The sequence below is a fragment of the Thalassophryne amazonica genome, chromosome 7, assembly GCF_902500255.1.
Source record: "Thalassophryne amazonica chromosome 7, fThaAma1.1, whole genome shotgun sequence".
Lineage (NCBI taxonomy): Eukaryota > Metazoa > Chordata > Actinopteri > Batrachoidiformes > Batrachoididae > Thalassophryne > Thalassophryne amazonica.
Genome location: NC_047109.1, coordinates 78,632,773 through 78,652,730, shown reverse-complemented (window position 1 = coordinate 78,652,730; position 19,958 = coordinate 78,632,773). Strand labels below are relative to the sequence as shown.

The following is a 19,958-nucleotide window of genomic DNA, read 5'->3' as shown; positions in this document are numbered from 1 at the left end:
CGTCCTGCGCGGCCTGAGGGACGGATGATGGAGATGCGGATGCCATGGCAACAAGCCGATTAGACTCAGTCCTTTTTGTGCATGAGCGTTTATTTATTTAATATTCCATTGACACGCGTGCTTTTTGTGGACGCGCCTGCGCGGCGTCACTCTGCTGAGTCTCAGACAGAAATTTGGACCGCGCGGCTTGTCGGTCGGTTTTGCCACTCTAAACATTCAACAAGTTGTTTTATTTCTGTTTGTGTGTGTGTGTGTGTTTTTTTGTTTTTTTGTTTGTTTTGTTTCTTTAATAAACAGAAACGAGGCGTGCCGCGTGGCGTTTTGTCGGAGTCTCCACGGTGTCCGTGAAAGTCGGTAGAAGTGGGAGCAGCGGTGCTGATGAGACCAGGCTGGAGTTCGGGTGTTTAGACTCTGAAACACCTGATCGGGGATCAGCTTCGGCGTCCTGTTGCTGCGCTCTCTTCCGGTCACGGACATCGTGATGACTGCGCTTTTTGCTGTTCGGATTCTAAAACCGAGACAATAGGATTCTGTTTTTATTTTATTTCAAGTGGAAACATGGGCTAGTTCAGTGCATGTGCCGGTCTGCTTTACATGTGCGTGTCGGAACCAGTCCGTGCGCCTCGCGGTGCGTGCGCCCGTGCGCGCCCGTTACCAAAGCGTTCCTCCTGACGGAGAATCAAGTGTCCTTGTCATTCATCCTCGGATGATTGGGTCTCCTCTCCTTCGCCACCTCGGCGCTCCAGTCACCTCTTACACAATGTTATTTTGTGGAAAAGGCACAAGTAGCTGAGCAGCGTGCACGCAGACGGTCAGGTGCGCGAGCGACCGGCAATCCGGTGCCAACATGACCGGCGGCGGAGCGTTGAGGGCGGCTGAGAGGAGGAGAGGGAGGGCCGCGGGCGGAGAGCTACGTTTCAAGGACATTGAAGGAGGAATGATTTAGAAACATCTGGGAGGAGAAAGGAGCCACTTGGAGAAGAGGAGGAAAAAAAAAAGTGGTGGCGTCACTGGAACGTTTGTGCGTGGATGTGGATGCTTCCAAGGGCACGGAGGTAAGGATGCCGGCGGAAGGAGGGCGGAGGTGCGATCAGTCCATGACGCACAGACGGAACACTTTCATTTAGGAGCTTAATATTTTTTAACTAGCAGTAGTTTTCCAGGAGAGGAGTCACAGGTCAAATTCTCCCTCCTCCTCCTCCTCCTCCTCCTCCTCCCTGTGCAGGGATGGACGGAGTGGCTGGAGGTGTGGGTACCCCCAGCAGCGTTGTGGGCTCTGGAGCTGACAGCCTCCCCAGGAGAAATGGAGGAGACTCAAAGCTACGCAGTAAGGTGGGTCTGCCCTCTCCGGGGTACAGACTGTCCCAGGCCTCTTTGGAAGGAGAAAAGGTCTCCTTTGGGGCAGACAGCACCTCCTCAGGTGGAGGCCGCCGCCGCCTTTCCATTATGAGCTCCTCCACCAGGGAAAGCCTTCCCTTTCGCTCAGTGGGCACCCCAACCACCCCTGTGCCCTTGCCCCCTCCGCTGCCCTCCTCCTCCTCCACCACCACTGCGTATCCTCTGCCCCGCTCTGTGGGCTTCGCCAACACCCGGCCCACCCTTACATCCACCTCCTCCACCGGGACCGGAGTGATGGTGGTAGCTACCGGTGCAGAGACAACCACCACCACCACCTGCAACACCACTGCAGCAGGAACCCCTGAGATGGGGGGTCAATCTGGACTGGGCGGGTTTGGGATGGGGCTGGACGGGGAGGACTACAGCAACTCCAACCAGAGCACCTTCATCCAGAGACAGTTTGGAGCCATGCTTCAGCCAGGGGTCAACAAGTTCAGTCTACGTATGTTTGGATCCCACAAAGCCGTGGCCATGGAGCAGGAGAGGCTGAAGTCAGCGGGGGCGTGGATCATCCACCCCTACAGCGACTTCAGGTATCAAACCGCACACATATCAAAGTTAAACCAATGTGTATCTGGAAAAGAAACGCAACCTGTGGCACATAAAAAGCTCAAACTCAGGCTTTAATGTGCACACTCACAAACTGCTTAAAGATCGACACTTCAGAAGAGGAACAAGATCAAACATTTAACAGGTTCTTTGTTCAAACAGAAAGACGAGAGGATGAGAGAAAGAGCACAAAGAAGTTAAAGGGGACATAAATGTGTTATTAAAAAACTATTTTGTGTTGAAAGACACCACACACACACTAAGATGAGGCATTTAGGTACCTAACAAAAGGCACCTGAAAGGGGCTGTCGCTTGCCACATAATCCGTGAGAGACAAACACATGGACTTCAGGAAAGACATAGAGACCACATTTATCCAAAATGAAGAAAACTGATGCACCAGTTCCTCCTCCAAAATAAATAAATAAATAATCACTGTTTTAAAATACTCAAAACATAAATGAAACAGTTACTTTTAAAATGTATTAATTTTTTCAGAATGCTCCAAAAATTAATAAGATGTTTGCTCCCCATCACTCACTCACTCACTCACTCACTCACTCACTCACTCACTCACTCACTCACTCACTCACTCACTCACTCACTCACTCACTCACTCACTCACTCACTCCAATCAAGGGTCAGGGTGGGGGATTTGGAGCCCATCTCAGCAGTCAGAGGGCGTGAGGTGGGGCACACCCTGGACAGGACACCAGTGTTATTCCATGCACGGATGCGCAGAGATCGAGTCTTATATCCCAGCAAAGTCACATTAGTGGGCGTGACCTGGGTGATGTCAGCTAACAGTATATGAGGGAATGTCACCCGGCATTCATGTCTTTTCATTTCAATCACAGAGACTCCAAGTGACAGCCAACTCTGGTGGTCATCCGGAATTCATAGAACCGTCGTTACATATGTAAATCTCATTGTATTTCTTTCCTCCTGACCGCCAGAGGGCGGTGCTTAGCACCTGGATAATCCCATGTTTAGAAGTGAATGAGACATCAAATAAAACAACTGCATCAAGAAACGAGCCCCTGTTGTGCAACGCTTAAAATATATCATAAAGGTTTACTTTGTAGAATAATGTACAGTTCCAAAATGTTGGAAACACTAAATAAAGCAATAGTGCTGCAAAATGCTTCATTGTTTGTCATGCTTAAAACAAAAAATGTAATAATTGCTTCTAGCAAAATGATTTATTTTCCCTTTTTTCCCCTTCTTCTTTTGTTGGTTAACAGTGTTTATATTTATTCCCCCCAAAGAACTCTGGCGCTCCCCCTGTGTGTGTGTGTGTGGGGGGGGGGGGGGGGAATAAATATAAACACTGTTAACCAACAAAAGAAGAAGGGGAAAAAAGGGAAAAGAAAACATTGTTAGCTAAAATGGATACATTTTTAGTGCTTAAATGTACCAGTGAGAGGACAGAGTTGGGCACCCAAAAAAAGAAGAAAGTAGAGGACTATGTTCATTTGTTCCTCTCCACAGTGCATCCCTGCATCAGACTAAATGACAGACTAAATATAGATAAAAGTTTAATTAATATTATTACAAAAAGTAAAAATAGAAGAATAGAAAGTTTTTTTATAAACATGTTTAAATTGTTTGAAAAGGGTGTAAAATGTGTGAAAGAATAGAAAGTTCTTTAAAAATATGTTTAAAATGTTTACAAAGTCTGTAAAATGTGTAAATGCATAGACCGTTCCTTAAAAACACATAAATATATTTAAAATGTGTTTAACGTGTAAAAGAATAAAAGAATAAAACACATGAAGATGTTGAAATTGTGTGTATGTGTGTTGGTGGTGGGGGGGCGCAGTTATTCATTTGTTCTCTCGGGGGGGGGGGGGCTCACTCTCCCACACTTTACAAACTACATTAATTGAAACACTAAATTAAACTGTTGCATTAAGAAAGTATTCCATGTTTTCATGTAAGAAAACCAAATGAAATGAGTGCTTTGTAAACTAATTTCCTGTTTCAAAATACAAGAAACTCAAAATGAAAGAATATAAACTGTTTCACTGTTTAGTGATGTTCAAAACACTAAAATGAATTTCCTTTGGAAAATTCATTCTCCCTATTGAGATATCCCATAATCTCTTGGGCGCCAGAGTTACTGCAGTCAATACAACAGAGAATCCACATGACGACAATTGAAAATGAACATTATACTACCAAAATGTAATTTCTTATGCTTTTCATCATGTTAATAAGAGACTGCATTCATGAGACCCTGAAAACTTGCTAAAACAGATATCCCAAATAATCCGTGTCTGCTACATTTAACCTGCGTGGAATATAATATACGCTAAAGGTATTTCAGACATCTTTCGTATATTACTCTGGAATAAACAGGACAAACAGTGTTGTAAAGGACAATAAGCAAGGCGTTAAAGAGAAAATTTCACTTTCCCCCAGAATGACACATGAACAGAAAGCGATCACGGCTCAGAGCAACTCCCATTGAAAATAACAGAGAAACAACCTGAGCTTCTCACATGTTTACATAAAACAAACACAATAACAACATCTAAAAGCCCAGAAAATATATTCACAAGAGTTTTAGGCACAATATACAAAGAGTTTTATGTTGCAATGTTAAAGCTGTTGTCCGTGTGCAGAGGTTAAATTGCAACATTATCAGACCGTCTCAATGCATTTCTCAATGTTATTGACATCTCACAGAGGGTTGAACTCTGACATTTTGCAAGATTTTGTGGAATTTGAAACCTCAATAGGGCAAATAGTTTCATTCTGCTCCAAATACTGTGATAGCGACATCTACTGGAATGTTGTTGTCCCCCCCCCCCAAAAAAAACCCTGTCTACGCCTGTGTTATAACAGAAAAATTTCAACATGCACAGTCATAAAATTGTGAAACTTTACACTAGCCATAGTTACCTTTAAAAGTGACGTTAAAACTGATTTGTCCTGATAAAACAATTTAAAAAAAATGTGCACAGAACACAAAAACTGAAAACAGGCACATAAGATGATGAGCAGGTCAAAGGAGAGGCAAAATGGGAGATAGAATCTTAGTGGAGATGGAAGACAGAAGGCATAGGAAAGGATAAAAGACATTGAGAGAGAGGATAATGAGGGACAAGTTTCTGTCCACAGACCTGTTTGTAGACAACAGTAAGCTGGACAAAAGAAAGAAAAAAAAAAGACTTGGCCAAAGCAAACTTTAATTGTTGTTGTTATGGTCTCAGAAAACAAACAAACAAACACATCTTACCTCTAGGTTAACACATCAGTGAGAAGATGTAAATCATCAGGAAGACAAATTTAGCCAATAGGTATTTGAGTGATCATGAGGAAGACGTTCCTTCCATGCCAAAAGGAAGTATGATAGGAACCCAAGAAAGCTCTCTCGGCTGAAGAATTTCATGTTTTTCTCAAACTGTGCGATTTCCTTGAAAATAAATAACACTGAGTTTCTAATTTGCTCTTGAGGTTGCTGTTTTTATTTAATGCTTGAATGGTTTTATCTTCTCTAGCTTTCTTTGCTGAATAGAGGGAGGCTTTGAATGCACAAAGCTACACACACACACACACACACACACACACCTTTGCTATTTACTGACAAACGAGCTTGTGCAGCAGGGTGTTAGACTGCATATTTCCTATCGTGGACAGCCCCCATCATCTTCAGACATTCTGCAGCGACAATGTATGACTTGATCCCCAAGGCTCCTGGCCCACTTTTGTCTCATCACTCACACACACAGACTGCGTTGTGGTTTTTGTATTGTCTGTCAATGTGATAATTACATAAAAGGTCTTTTTATGAGTCCTCTTCCAGGTGAAGTGATGAATCAAACAGAAGGGAATGTTGAGTCTCAGTCACACTTAGTGATATTCATGTGATTTATGGGAAAACGATAATACTCCTAATTATCCTGCAAAAGAATCACAATTGGAATTCTCATCAATTTTGTATAATACTCTAAATTATGCACATTATGCATCACTAAATCATATAACTTTTTAGTTAAGTACCTGTAGATTGAAGCAATGGATAATATGCCATTTTGGCCCATGAGGGATCCTGCAAGAGGAAGACAGATTACTGCTAAAACCCCGTTATGGTAATTTGTCCTAATGGTGACCTTGAACACAACATATGTGTATGTATGTGTGTGCGTGCGTGTGTGTGTGTGTGTGTGAGCATATGTGTGGCATCCTTCACATCACTAAACAAAGGCATGGTGCTGCTGCAACTATAAGAATACACTATCCTGTGAATAAATCCAACTCAAATCTAGTTGAAATTTCCCGATATAAAAACTTACAATATATATTTTAGCAAATTTAGGATATTAAATTAATGAAGCATAAGAGTAAAAACTCCCAAATAACAATGTTTATGTATTTTAATAGGTTGAAATATGAGTTGGTAAATAAAATATACTTTATTATGATTACATAAATAAATTTGCCTATAATCTGTTGAATCATTAGACTTACCTTAGAACAAATATTGGAAAAATACTGAGAAACATTTTCCAAGGTCCTTCTGAATTATACAACCCCTGGCAATAATTATGGAATCACCGGCCTCGGAGGATGTTCATTCAGTTGTTTAATTTTGTAGAAAAAAAGCAGATCACAGACATGACACAAAACTAAAGTCATTTCAAATGGCAACTTTCTGGCTTTAAGAAACACTATAAGAAATCAGGAAAAATAATTGTGGCAGTCAGTAACAGTTACCTTTTTAGACCAAGCAGAGGGAAAAAAAATATGGACTCACTCAATTCTGAGGAATAAATTATGGAATCACCCTGCAACTAAAAAGGAGTGATCACACCTTGGAGAGCTGTTGCACCAAGTGGACTGACATGAATCATGGCTCCAACACGAGAGATGTCAATTGAAAGAAAGGAGAGGATTATCAAACTCTTAAAAGAGGGTAAATCATCACACAATGTTGCAAAAGATGTTGGTTGTTCACAGTCAGCTGTGTCTAAACTCTGGACCAAATACAAACAACTTGGGAAGGTTGTTAAAGGCAAACATACTGGTAGAACAAGGAAGACATCAAAGCGTCAAGACAGAAAAAAAGCAATATGTCTCAAAATTCAAAAATGCACAACAAAACAAATGAGGAATGAATGGGAGGAAACTAGAGTCATGACCAAACTGTAAGAAACCGCCTAAAGGAAATGGGATTTACATACAGAAAAGCTAAACGAAAGCCATCATTAACACCTAAACAGAAAAAAACAAGGTTACAATGGGCTAAGGAAAAGCAATCGTGCACTGTGGATGACTGGATGAAAGTCATATTCAGTGATGAATCTCGAATCTGCATTGGGCAAGGTGATGATGCTGGAACTTTTGTTTGGTGCCGTTCCAATGAGCTTTATAAAGATGACTGCCTGAAGAGAACATGTAAATTTCCACAGTCATTGATGATATGGGGCTGCATGTCAGGTAAAGGCACTGGGGAGATGGCTGTCATTACATCATCAATAAATGCACAAGTTTACGTTGATACTTGGACACTTTTCTTATCCCATCAATTGAAAGGATGTTTGAGGATGATGAAATCATTTTGCAAGATGATAATGCATCTTGCCATAGAGCAAAAACTGTGAAAACATTCCTTACAAAAAGACACATAGGGTCAATGTCATGGCCTGAAAATAGTCCGGATCTTAATCCAATTGAAAATCTTTGGTGTAAATTGAAGAAAATGGTCCATGACAAGGCTCCAACCTGCAAAGCTGATCTGGCAACAGCAATCAGAGAAAGTTGGAGCCAGATTGATGAAGAGTACTGTTTGTCACTCATTAAGTCCATGCCTCAGAGACTGCAAGCTGTTATAAAAGCCAGAGGTGGTGCAACAAAATACTAGTGATGTGTTGGAGCGTTCTTTTGTTTTTCATGATTCCATAATTTTTTCCTCAGAACTGAGTGAATCCATATTTTTTTTCCCTCTGCTTGGTCTAAAAAAGTAACCAATACTGACTGCCACAATTTTTTTTCCCTGATTTCTTATAGTGTTTCTTAAAGCCAGAAAGTTGCCATTTGAAATGACTTAAGATTTGTGTCATGTCTGTGATCTGCTTTTTTTCTACAAAATTAAACAACTGAATGAACATCCTCTGAGGCCGGTGATTCCATAATTTTTGCCAGGGGTTGTATATGTTTAACTCAGTTGCAGCAGGTCATAATTGGTAAATGGTGTCACTGTGCTGCAGCACTGTTTCCTTATTTTAGGAAAGTTATAGTCTTTATATAATATTTGTATGTCGCGGACATGAACAAGTGAAGCTCTTCAGCATCTCACCATGTCATTTAGGTCTTTCAGACTTTTTTCAGTAAATGGTTCTGGGGAGCATTAGCATGGCTAAAAACCTTCAGCTCCCCCAATTACGGCCTCTTACACCCCCCCACCACCACCACCATAATTTTAAGCATTTTCTTTATTTGCATCTCACATGCCTGGAAAAGTCCTCACCATCTCATTTAGGTTCTTCACATTTTATTTTCAGTAAATTATTCTGGGGAGAATTAGCAAGGCTAAAAGCCTCTTTATACAATATGTCGTATGTTTGGCTTGGTGCTAGCTTGGCATATGGAGCGATGTCAAGGCACTGATATGGCACTTAACGTTAGCATGAGCCGTGTCTCCACTGTGACCAACTCGATTTATAATGTGCCTAAAAATACATACTTGTGGCAGCTGAGGACCTGAGCAAGGGGAGTGCCTTAAAGCAGTGATTCACAATAGATTTAACAGTTCATATGTCTTGAAAATCAATCAATCAATTTTTTTATATAGCGCCAAATCACAACAAACAGTTGCCCCAAGGCACTTTATATTGTAAGGCAAGGCCATACAATAATTATGTAAAACCCCAACGGTCAAAACGACCCCCTGTGAGCAAGCACTTGGCTACAGTGGGAAGGAAAAACTCCCTTTTAACAGGAAGAAACCTCCAGCAGAACCAGGCTCAGGGAGGGGCAGTCTTCTGCTGTGACTGGTTGGGGCTGAGGGAGAGAACCAGGAAAAAGACATGCTGTGGAGGGGAGCAGAGATCGATCACTAATGATTAAATGCAGAGTGGTGCATACAGAGCAAAAAGAGAAAGAAAGTGCATCATGGGAACCCCCCAGCAGTCTACGTCTATAGCAGCATAACTAAGGGATGGTTCAGGGTCACCTGATCCAGCCCTAACTATAAGCTTTAGCAAAAAGGAAAGTTTTAAGCCTAATCTTAAAAGTAGAGAGGGTGTCTGTCTCCCTGATCTGAATTGGGAGCTGGTTCCACAGGAGAGGAGCCTGAAAGCTGAAGGCTCTGCCTCCCATTCTACTCTTACAAACCCTAGGAACTACAAGTAAGCCTGCAGTCTGAGAGCGAAGCGCTCTATTGGGGTGATATGGTACTACGAGGTCCCTAAGATAAGATGGGACCTGATTATTCAAAACCTTATAAGTAAGAAGAAGAATTTTAAATTCTATTCTAGAATTAACAGGAAGCCAATGAAGAGAGGCCAATATGGGTGAGATATGCTCTCTCCTTCTAGTCCCCGTCAGTACTCTAGCTGCAGCATTTTGAATTAACTGAAGGCTTTTTAGGGAACTTTTAGGACAACCTGATAATAATGAATTACAATAGTCCAGCCTAGAGGAAATAAATGCATGAATTAGTTTTTCAGCATCACTCTGAGACAAGACCTTTCTGATTTTAGAGATATTGCGTAAATGCAAAAAAGCAGTCCTACATATTTGTTTAATATGTGCTTTGAATGACATATCCTGATCAAAAATGACTCCAAGATTTCTCACAGTATTACTAGAGGTCAGGATAATGCCATCCAGAGTAAGGATCTGGTTAGACACCATGTTTCTAAGATTTGTGGGGCCAAGTACAATAACTTCAGATTTATCTGAGTTTAAAAGCAGGAAATTAGAGGTCATCCATGTCTTTATGTCTGTAAGACAATCCTGCAGTTTAGCTAATTGGTGTGTGTCCTCTGGCTTCATGGATAGATAAAGCTGGGTATCATCTGCGTAACAATGAAAATTTAAGCAATACCGTCTAATAATACTGCCTAAGGGAAGCATGTATAAAGTGAATAAAATTGGTCCTAGCACAGAACCTTGTGGAACTCCATAATTAACTTTAGTCTGTGAAGAAGATTCCCCATTTACATGAACAAATTGTAATCTATTAGACAAATATGATTCAAACCACCGCAGCGCAGTGCCTTTAATACCTATGGCATGCTCTAATCTCTGTAATAAAATTTTATGGTCAACAGTATCAAAAGCAGCACTGAGGTCTAACAGAACAAGCACAGAGATGAGTCCACTGTCCGAGGCCATAAGAAGATCATTTGTAACCTTCACTAATGCTGTTTCTGTACTATGATGAATTCTAAAACCTGACTGAAACTCTTCAAATAGACCATTCCTCTGCAGATGATCAGTTAGCTGTTTTACAACTACCCTTTCAAGAATTTTTGAGAGAAAAGGAAGGTTGGAGATTGGCCTATAATTAGCTAAGATAGCTGGGTCAAGTGATGGCTTTTTAAGTAATGGTTTAATTACTGCCACCTTAAAAGCCTGTGGTACATAGCCAACTAACAAAGATAGATTGATCATATTTAAGATCGAAGCATTAAATAATGGTAGGGCTTCCTTGAGCAGCCTGGTAGGAATGGGGTCTAATAAACATGTTGATGGTTTGGATGAAGTAACTAATGAAAATAACTCAGACAGAACAATCGGAGAGAAAGAGTCTAACCAAATACCGGCATCACTGAAAGCAGCCAAAGATAACGATATGTCTTTGGGATGGTTATGAGTAATTTTTTCTCTAATAGTTAAAATTTTGTTAGCAAAGAAAGTCATGAAGTCATTACTAGTTAAAGTTAATGGAATACTCAGCTCAATAGAGCTCTGACTCTTTGTCAGCCTGGCTACAGTGCTGAAAAGAAACCTGGGGTTGTTCTTATTTTCTTCAATTAGTGATGAGTAGAAAGATGTCCTAGCTTTACGGAGGGCTTTTTTATAGAGCAACAGACTCTTTTTCCAGGCTAAGTGAAGATCTTCTAAATTAGTGAGACGCCATTTCCTCTCCAACTTACGGGTTATCTGCTTTAAGCTACGAGTTTGTGAGTTATACCACGGAGTCAGACACTTCTGATTTAAAGCTCTCTTTTTCAGAGGAGCTACAGCATCCAAAGTTGTCTTCAATGAGGATGTAAAACTATTGACGAGATACTCTATCTCCCTTACAGAGTTTAGGTAGCTACTCTGCACTGTGTTGGTATATGGCATTAGAGAACATAAAGAAGGAATCATATCCTTAAACCTAGTTACAGCGCTTTCTGAAAGACTTCTAGTGTAATGAAACTTATTCCCCACTGCTGGGTAGTCCATCAGAGTAAATGTAAATGTTATTTAAAAATGATCAGACAGAAGGAAGTTTTCAGGGAATACTGTTAAGTCTTCTATTTCCATACCATAAGTCAGAACAAGATCTAAGATATGATTATAGTGTTGGGTGGACTCATTTACTTTTTGAGCAAAGCCAATAGAGTCTAATAATAGATTAAATGCAGTGTTGAGGCTGTCATTCTCAGCATCTGTGTGGATGTTAAAATCGCCCACTATAATTATCTTATCTGAGCTAAGCACTAAGTCAGACAAAAGGTCTGAAAATTCACAGAGAAACTCACAGTAACGACCAGGTGGACGATAGATAATAACAAATAAAACTGGTTTTTGGGACTTCCAATTTGGATGGACAAGACTAAGAGACAAGCTTTCAAATGAATTAAAGCTCTGTCTGGGTTTTTGATTAATTAATAAGCTGGAATGGAAGATTGCTGCTAATCCTCCGCCCCGGCCCGTGCTACGAGCATTCTGACAGTTAGTGTGACTCGGGGGTGTTGACTCATTTAAACTAACATATTCATCCTGCTGTAACCAGGTTTCTGTTAGGCAGAATAAATCAATATGTTGATCAATTATTATATCATTTACCAACAGGGACTTAGAAGAGAGAGACCTAATGTTTAATAGACTACATTTAACTGTTTTAGTCTGTGGTGCAGTTGAAGGTGCTATATTATTTTTTCTTTTTGAATTTTTATGCTTAAATAGATTTTTGCTGGTTATTGGTAGTCTGGGAGCAGGCACCGTCTCTACGGGGATGGGGTAATGAGGGGATGGCAGGGGGAGAGAAGCTGCAGAGAGGTGTGTAAGACTACAACTCTGCTTCCTGGTCCCAACCCTGGATAGTCACGGTTTGGAGGATTTAAGAAAATTGGCCAGATTTCTAGAAATGAGAGCTGCTCCATCCAAAGTGGGATGGATGCCGTCTCTCCTAACAAGACCAGGTTTTCCCCAGAAGCTTTGCCAATTATCTATGAAGCCCACCTCATTTTTTGGACACCACTCAGACAGCCAGCAATTCAAGGAGAACACGCGGCTAAACATGTCACTCCCAGTCCGATTGGGGAGGGGCCCAGAGAAAACTACAGAGTCCGACATTGTTTTTGCAAAGTTATACACCGATTTAATGTTAATTTTAGTGACCTCCGATTGGCGTAACCAGGTGTCATTACTGCCGACGTGAATTACAATCTTACCAAATTTACGCTTAGCCTTAGCCAGCAGTTTCAAATTTCCTTCAATGTCGCCTGCTCTGGCCCCCGGAAGACAATCAATCAATCAATCAATCAATTTTTTTATATAGCGCCAAATCACAACAAACAGTTGCCCCAAGGCGCTTTATATTGTAAGGCAAGGCCATACAATAATTATGTAAAACCCCAACGGTCAAAACGACCCCCTGTGAGCAAGCACTTGGCTACAGTGGGAAGGAAAAACTCCCTTTTAACAGGAAGAAACCTCCAGCAGAACCAGGCTCAGGGAGGGGCAGTCTTCTGCTGGGACTGGTTGGGGCTGAGGGAGAGAACCAAGAAAAAGACATGCTGTGGAGGGGAGCAGAGATCGATCACTAATGATTAAATGCAGAGTGGTGCATACAGAGCAAAAAGAGAAAGAAACAGTGCATCATGGGAACCCCCCAGCAGTCTACGTCTATAGCAGCATAACTAAGGGATGGTTCAGGGTCACCTGATCCAGCCCTAACTATAAGCTTTAGCAAAAAGGAAAGTTTTAAGCCTAATCTTAAAAGTAGAGAGGGTGTCTGTCTCCCTGATCTGAATTGGGAGCTGGTTCCACAGGAGAGGAGCCTGAAAGCTGAAGGCTCTGCCACCCATTCTACTCTTACAAACCCTAGGAACTACAAGTAAGCCTGCAGTCTGAGAGCGAAGCGCTCTATTGGGGTGATATGGTACTACGAGGTCCCTAAGATAAGATGGGACCTGATTATTCAAAACCTTATAAGTAAGAAGAAGAATTTTAAATTCTATTCTAGAATTAACAGGAAGCCAATGAAGAGAGGCCAATATGGGTGAGATATGCTCTCTCCTTCTAGTCCCCGTCAGTACTCTAGCTGCAGCATTTTGAATTAACTGAAGGCTTTTTAGGGAACTTTTAGGACAACCTGATAATAATGAATTACAATAGTCCAGCCTAGAGGAAATAAATGCATGAATTAGTTTTTCAGCATCACTCTGAGACAAGACCTTTCTGATTTTAGAGATATTGCGTAAATGCAAAAAAGCAGTCCTACATATTTGTTTAATATGCGCTTTGAATGACATATCCTGATCAAAAATGACTCCAAGATTTCTCACAGTATTACTAGAGGTCAGGGTAATGCCATCCAGAGTAAGGATCTGGTTAGACACCATGTTTCTAAGATTTGTGGGGCCAAGTACAATAACTTCAGTTTTATCTGAGTTTAAAAGCAGGAAATTAGAGGTCATCCATGTCTTTATGTCTGTAAGACAATCCTGCAGTTTAGCTAATTGGTGTGTGTCCTCTGGCTTCATGGATAGATAAAGCTGGGTATCATCTGCGTAACAATGAAAATTTAAGCAATACCGTCTAATAATACTGCCTAAGGGAAGCATGTATAAAGTAAATAAAATTGGTCCTAGCACAGAACCTTGTGGAACTCCATAATTAACTTTAGTCTGTGAAGAAGATTCCCCATTTACATGAACAAATTGTAATCTATTAGACAAATATGATTCAAACCACCGCAGCGCAGTGCCTTTAATACCTATGGCATGCTCTAATCTCTGTAATAAAATTTTATGGTCAACAGTATCAAAAGCAGCACTGAGGTCTAACAGAACAAGCACAGAGATGAGTCCACTGTCCGAGGCCATAAGAAGATCATTTGTAACCTTCACTAATGCTGTTTCTGTACTATGATGAATTCTAAAACCTGACTGAAACTCTTCAAATAGACCATTCCTCTGCAGATGATCAGTTAGCTGTTTTACAACTACCCTTTCAAGAATTTTTGAGAGAAAAGGAAGGTTGGAGATTGGCCTATAATTAGCTAAGATAGCTGGGTCAAGTGATGGCTTTTTAAGTAATGGTTTAATTACTGCCACCTTAAAAGCCTGTGGTACATAGCCAACTAACAAAGATAGATTGATCATATTTAAGATCGAAGCATTAAATAATGGTAGGGCTTCCTTGAGCAGCCTGGTAGGAATGGGGTCTAATAAACATGTTGATGGTTTGGATGAAGTAACTAATGAGAATAACTCAGACAGAACAATCGGAGAGAAAGAGTCTAACCAAATACCGGCATCACTGAAAGCAGCCAAAGATAACGATTGACTATGGTTGCTGGTGTCGCTAACTTCACATTTCTCAAAACAGAGTCGCCAATAACCAGAGTTTGATCCTCGGCGGGTGTGTCGTGGAGTGGGGAAAAACGGTTAGAGATGTGAACGGGTTGGCGGTGTACACGGGGCTTCTGTTTAGGGCTACGCTTCCTCCTCACAGTCACCCAGTCGGCCTGCTTTCCCGGCTGCTCGGGATCTGCCAGGGGGGAACTAACGGCGGCTAAGCTACCTTGGTCCGCACCGACTACAGGGGCCTGGCTAGCTGTAGAATTTTCCACGGTGCGGAGCCGAGTCTCCAATTCGCCCAGCCTGGCCTCCAAAGCTACGAATAAGCTACACTTATTACAAGTACCGTTACTGCTAAAGGAGGCCGAGGAATAACTAAACATTTCACACCCAGAGCAGAAAAGTGCGGGAGAGACAGGAGAAGCCGCCATGCTAAATCGGCTAAGAGCTAGTAGCTACGCTAAGCTAGCGGATTCCTAAAAACACGCAAAGTGAATAATGTGTAAATAATTTAGAGGTGATTCAGCAGAAGGAGTGTTTTAGTTAAGGCACGTAAAGATTACACTGGGAAACACATCGTAATCTAGATAACTAGATCAATCTAACTGCGCAGATTAAACAGCTAACAGATACAGAAAAACACCGCTGTGCTCCGGAACAGGAAGTGATACAATACCGCAGTGAGAGCCAACCACCAGTAGAGGCAAGCAAGGAAATCAATCCTAGTGAAAAGTCACTAGTGTTACATATTGCAATTCTAATGGATCAACGTTAGCATGAAAACTCACTATTCTAATGGCCCTGACATAATTCAGTGCTAACAGGCTAACAACAGCATGAAAACTCACTAGCATTACACAACACGATGCTAACGGACTCATGTTTCATACGTGGAGTTAAAGTTTTCTTAGAAAAATCTTACTGCACAATGATACTGATAAAATGTCAATGTAACTGTGTGGTTTTCAAATTTTTCTCGAGACAGGTTCAGGTTCAGGTGACTTTATTTGCACCTGTAGGTAGATTTGTCTTGCAGCAAACAGAAAAGGCATCCAAGTTAGTCAGGCACAACAATAACAACACTGACAACGCTAACAAAGAACATATGCAAAACAAAAGCGAAACACAGACACAACCGGGCACTCACAACCTTACTAAAAGATTAAAAACAGGCATCAAGAGAAACCACTAAAAGACAGCCAGCATAAAATTAGTGTGCAAAAGGCAAATAAATAGCTCCATAAATAAATAGAATTAAATAAATAAATATGTGCGCGCGCGCGCGCATACACACTCACACACACACACACACACACACACACACACACACACACTTGGACTCTAGAAAATTATGGTATAGATTACGGGACAGGAGATCGGGAAGACCAGAGAGGAGTTGGAGAGGGTTTGGTGACAGTGTACGTAGAGGAACAGAGATTTATTCAACAGTAGTCTGTTGCTGCTTGTTTGTCTATACGTCTGGATGAGTGGAAGCCTTCTTAGAACTGACATCTGGCCATCTGTGAACAGGGAACCAATCAGACGCCACGAAGGAGACACTTGGCCTCAGTTACAGTGGAATTAGTGTTTGATTTGGCAGCAGGTAGAAGCAGGTCACTTCTCTTCCAGCACCTGTTCATGTTGAAAATGGGATACTGATGAGGCAGTGGCGAAGGGCTTTGATTGCATTTGCAATTCCTATGCTTGTGTGTGTGTGTGTGTGTGTGTGTGTGTGTGTGTGTGTGTGTGTGTGTGTGTGTGTGTGTGTGTGTGTGTGTCTGCATAAACCCACCCAGTGACATAAAGTATGCAGACCTGTGAAGCATTAATGCACATTTGTGCCTTTTAGAAACGAGGCATTGTTGACTATTTATTTATACAAAGATTGAAAAAAGAAAAAAGTTTCACTTCATCTTATGTTCAGTTTTGAGCTTCTTGAGAAAATGAAGCATCTGAATTGAGCATTTTGAAACGCTTGATGAAACATGGTTTTGAATACACACACACACACACACACACACACACACACACACACACACACACACACACACAGACAGCTATGAGGGTGTCAAAGGCAGGTGTGGCTGTGATTGGAGAATCTGAGGATTGTGTAAATCATGCTGGAAAATATCTATGAGTCTTCAACATTGATGGATGAATGGATTCTACTAAGTGTCCTCTAGTTTATTTCTAAACACACTGCTTGATATCAGCATGATAATGGACTTTTCCTTCTTTCTTTTATATAAAGAATGATGATCTGCGCTGTATGACGTGAGTTCACTGTGCACAAAAATGATCAAATAATTTCCCTCCTCATAAGCTTTGTGATGGTGTTTGTGTGTGTGGATAGCAGTGACAGACAGGCAGACCCGAGTGCGATTTAAAGCCGTTCCCTTTAATCTGAGTTAACAAAGTGTGTCCTCAAGGTCAGGGATGAATCCTCATCCCATCACAACAGCGACAAATGTGTGGTGTCTATGCTGCAGTAAATAATCCTCCTATTTATTATTGCTGGAGATTTGGAAGTGATACATCTGACAGTGTAAATGCACAGTCAGGGAAGTGTGCATGTGTGAGGCAAAGTGAGGACTCATTCTTAATCTTCATCAGTCCACCGGTAGTGTGACACCATGAGGTTGTCTTACTAAATTAGAGCTGGACAGCCATCGACCAGAGAGAGAGAGAGAGAGAGAGAGAGAGAGAGAGAGAGAGAGAGAGAGAGAGAGAATGATGGGTAACACTTGGAAATCTTATCACCTTAACTTCTTTCCTCACTCTCTCTCTCTTCAAATCAGTTTAAGTCTGATTGATTCTGTACATTATATTCAATTCTGTTTGATTTATACAGCAACAAATCTCCTCCCCCATGCATGCGCACGCACGCACGCACACACACACACACACACACACACACACACACACACGCACACACACAATCACGTTTTTACTGTATTTAATATTTTTCTGTTTGTTGCCTGCCCTTGTTGTATGTGAACTGTACGGTCGCAGTTGTTTCCCTTTGAGGATTCATAACGTTTTCTAATGTAATCTAATCTAATCTAATCTAATCTAATCATGCATGCACACAAGCATACACAGAGTGATATCCTCTACAACCTTTTTTAAAAGTGTTTTTTCAGGTCAAGATCACATTGAAGGTAAAATTCATGTGAAGCAGCTTTCTGACTATGAGTTTCTCATGCAGCCTTCATGAAAACAGCCTTCATAAAAACCGGCCTGAAAATTGTGGGTCATGATGTTTTTTTGTTTTTTTTTTCTGGTGTGGCTTGCTTTTAGCCAAGGTGAACTGCAGTCATTCCTGTTAAATAGCAGAGGACACTCACAGACCTGAACCAAGGCTCCACAGTCCTGTTTCTTTAAAGGGGTCACATTATACAACAAGACACAAGGTCTGTCCAAAACGGATATTAAAACTTGTATCCAAACAATATCTCATAGGCTGTAAGGTGAAAAGAAATTCATTCATTGGATGGATGAATAATAATTAGAACTACCCAGTTGTTGCCTTCCATCAGTGGTTAGTGTCTGGTGCAGGAAGCATCAAGACCTGAAAGACTTGGACCACTGTTCTACTGCAAAGATACTAGTATCACCAAACACCTCTGTCCAGTGACCTCATAAGCTCTTCCCAGGACTGAGAGACATGAATGTCACTGCCGGCCAGGATAGTTGATTCTCTCAATAAGATAAACACTTTCGCCACATACAGATACACTTCTGATAACCAAGTCCAGGAAATCACTAAAAGCCTAAATCTTAGTCCTTAGTCTGATTGAGGACAAACATAAGCCCAGACACTCCATTTCCCCACCCATCTTTTGAAGCAGGGCAATCAGGGTATCCATCGATGCAGCAAAGATCACAGCATTGTCCACAAAGTTTAGCCAGTAAATCTTTTTTCACCAGCAAAAGGAGCTACACTGCTAGTTTCTAAGACCTGACCCAACAGCCAGTCCATGTAAGCATTGTACGGTGTGAGAGCCAGAACACATCCCTGACAAACACCAGCTCTCTCTTTGGGAATTCATGGGATCCCCAAGATGTTTCTGGACATCATGGCCAGCCTGTATACAGATACCTTTTCTAAACAAATGTTTTGAAATGTTGCACTTGATTTTCCCCTTCTGGGGAAGAACCATAATCATAACCATAAAAAATAATGAACAGCTAGTCAGCGCTGAGCCTGTACGTCTACTAGCACATACGATGTTTGTTTTTCTATGTGGTCAAGAATAAAACTATGGTGCTTTGGGTATGTTTGATATGAAACTGTTTTTTCAGAAAGAAAAAGAAATAAAAGAAAGACACCAAAGAAAAGATTTTGAGTCCAGATCTGTTACAAAATATAATGAACTCACCCTTGACACAAGGATCATCTCTACACAAAATTTTGTTGAAATCTGTCCTCTGTGTTTGGAGTTATTATCACTCACACATCTTCAATCGCGTATCCGGTGTTGGCGACCGAACGGTCCCCCCTAAAAATCGGTCCATTTTTTGCATCTGCGCATGTATCATTAGCCGCGGTTCACGGATTAAAACCTCATTTCTGCTTCAAACTGCACTCCAGTCATCATCTATATCAGTGACAGATAACTGAAGCTTTTGTACAACAATCATTTCCACATAAATTCAGCATTATTTCATCATAAAAGGCGGTGAAAGCAATGAGAGTGCCGCGGCTAAAGGAGCTGCTAGCTGATGCGTTCACTGCACATTGGCAATTTCAAAGCGTCACGGAATTATTCAGAGTTTCTGCTTAAAACGCCTCGGTTCTGCTTAAAACTGACTTTAGAATGATTTAAGAGGTTTTTACTGTTGTGGGCTGGGGTGTTTGGCTGGCTTGGTTTTTGTTTTCTGTTTCTCCCACCAGGTGGTATGCATTCAGGACTGAGTGGCTGAGCATTAGGACCTCACCCTGAACACCTGAGGCTTGTTTTCACATGCAGGTCATCAGGACTCACAGCTGTGGTGTATTTTGTCTTGATCAGAGATTGCTGCATTTAAACCTTGAATGCACAGTGTGTGATTGCCAGAGACTCGACCTTGTGAGCAGACGTGTGAGATCGACGTCAGGAGAACAATCTCACCATCACGGACGCAGAGACCGCTCCAGGTTTGTCGCCACAGTCTGTGAAGGAGGATTGGGTGAGGTCTCACGCTCTTCAGCACACTTCCTGAGGTAATTCGGTTTTTGGTGACTTTTATGAAGTAATGACAGTGGATTTGGTGTCC

The 19,958-nt window shown here is 41.4% G+C and overlaps 1 protein-coding gene and 1 long non-coding RNA gene across 2 annotated transcripts in view; one reads left to right on the top strand and one right to left on the bottom strand.

Moving 5' to 3' along the window:
• Positions 1-1,006: 1,006 nt before the first annotated feature.
• On the bottom strand, positions 1,007-19,294 carry LOC117514311. The gene is made up of 3 exons (XR_004561852.1): positions 19,284-19,294; positions 4,835-4,840; positions 1,007-1,145 (listed from the first exon to the last, which is right to left on the bottom strand). It is a non-coding gene; the product is annotated as an uncharacterized LOC117514311 (long non-coding RNA).
• The window catches only part of LOC117514279 (potassium/sodium hyperpolarization-activated cyclic nucleotide-gated channel 1-like), a 34,863-nt gene continuing 16,042 nt past the window's right edge, over positions 1,138-19,958 (top strand). Inside the window, exon 1 of the mRNA XM_034174656.1 lies at positions 1,138-1,931. Within this exon, the coding sequence (XP_034030547.1) occupies positions 1,228-1,931 (704 nt within the window). The 5' untranslated portion in view covers positions 1,138-1,227. The remainder of the gene's footprint in view (positions 1,932-19,958) is intronic.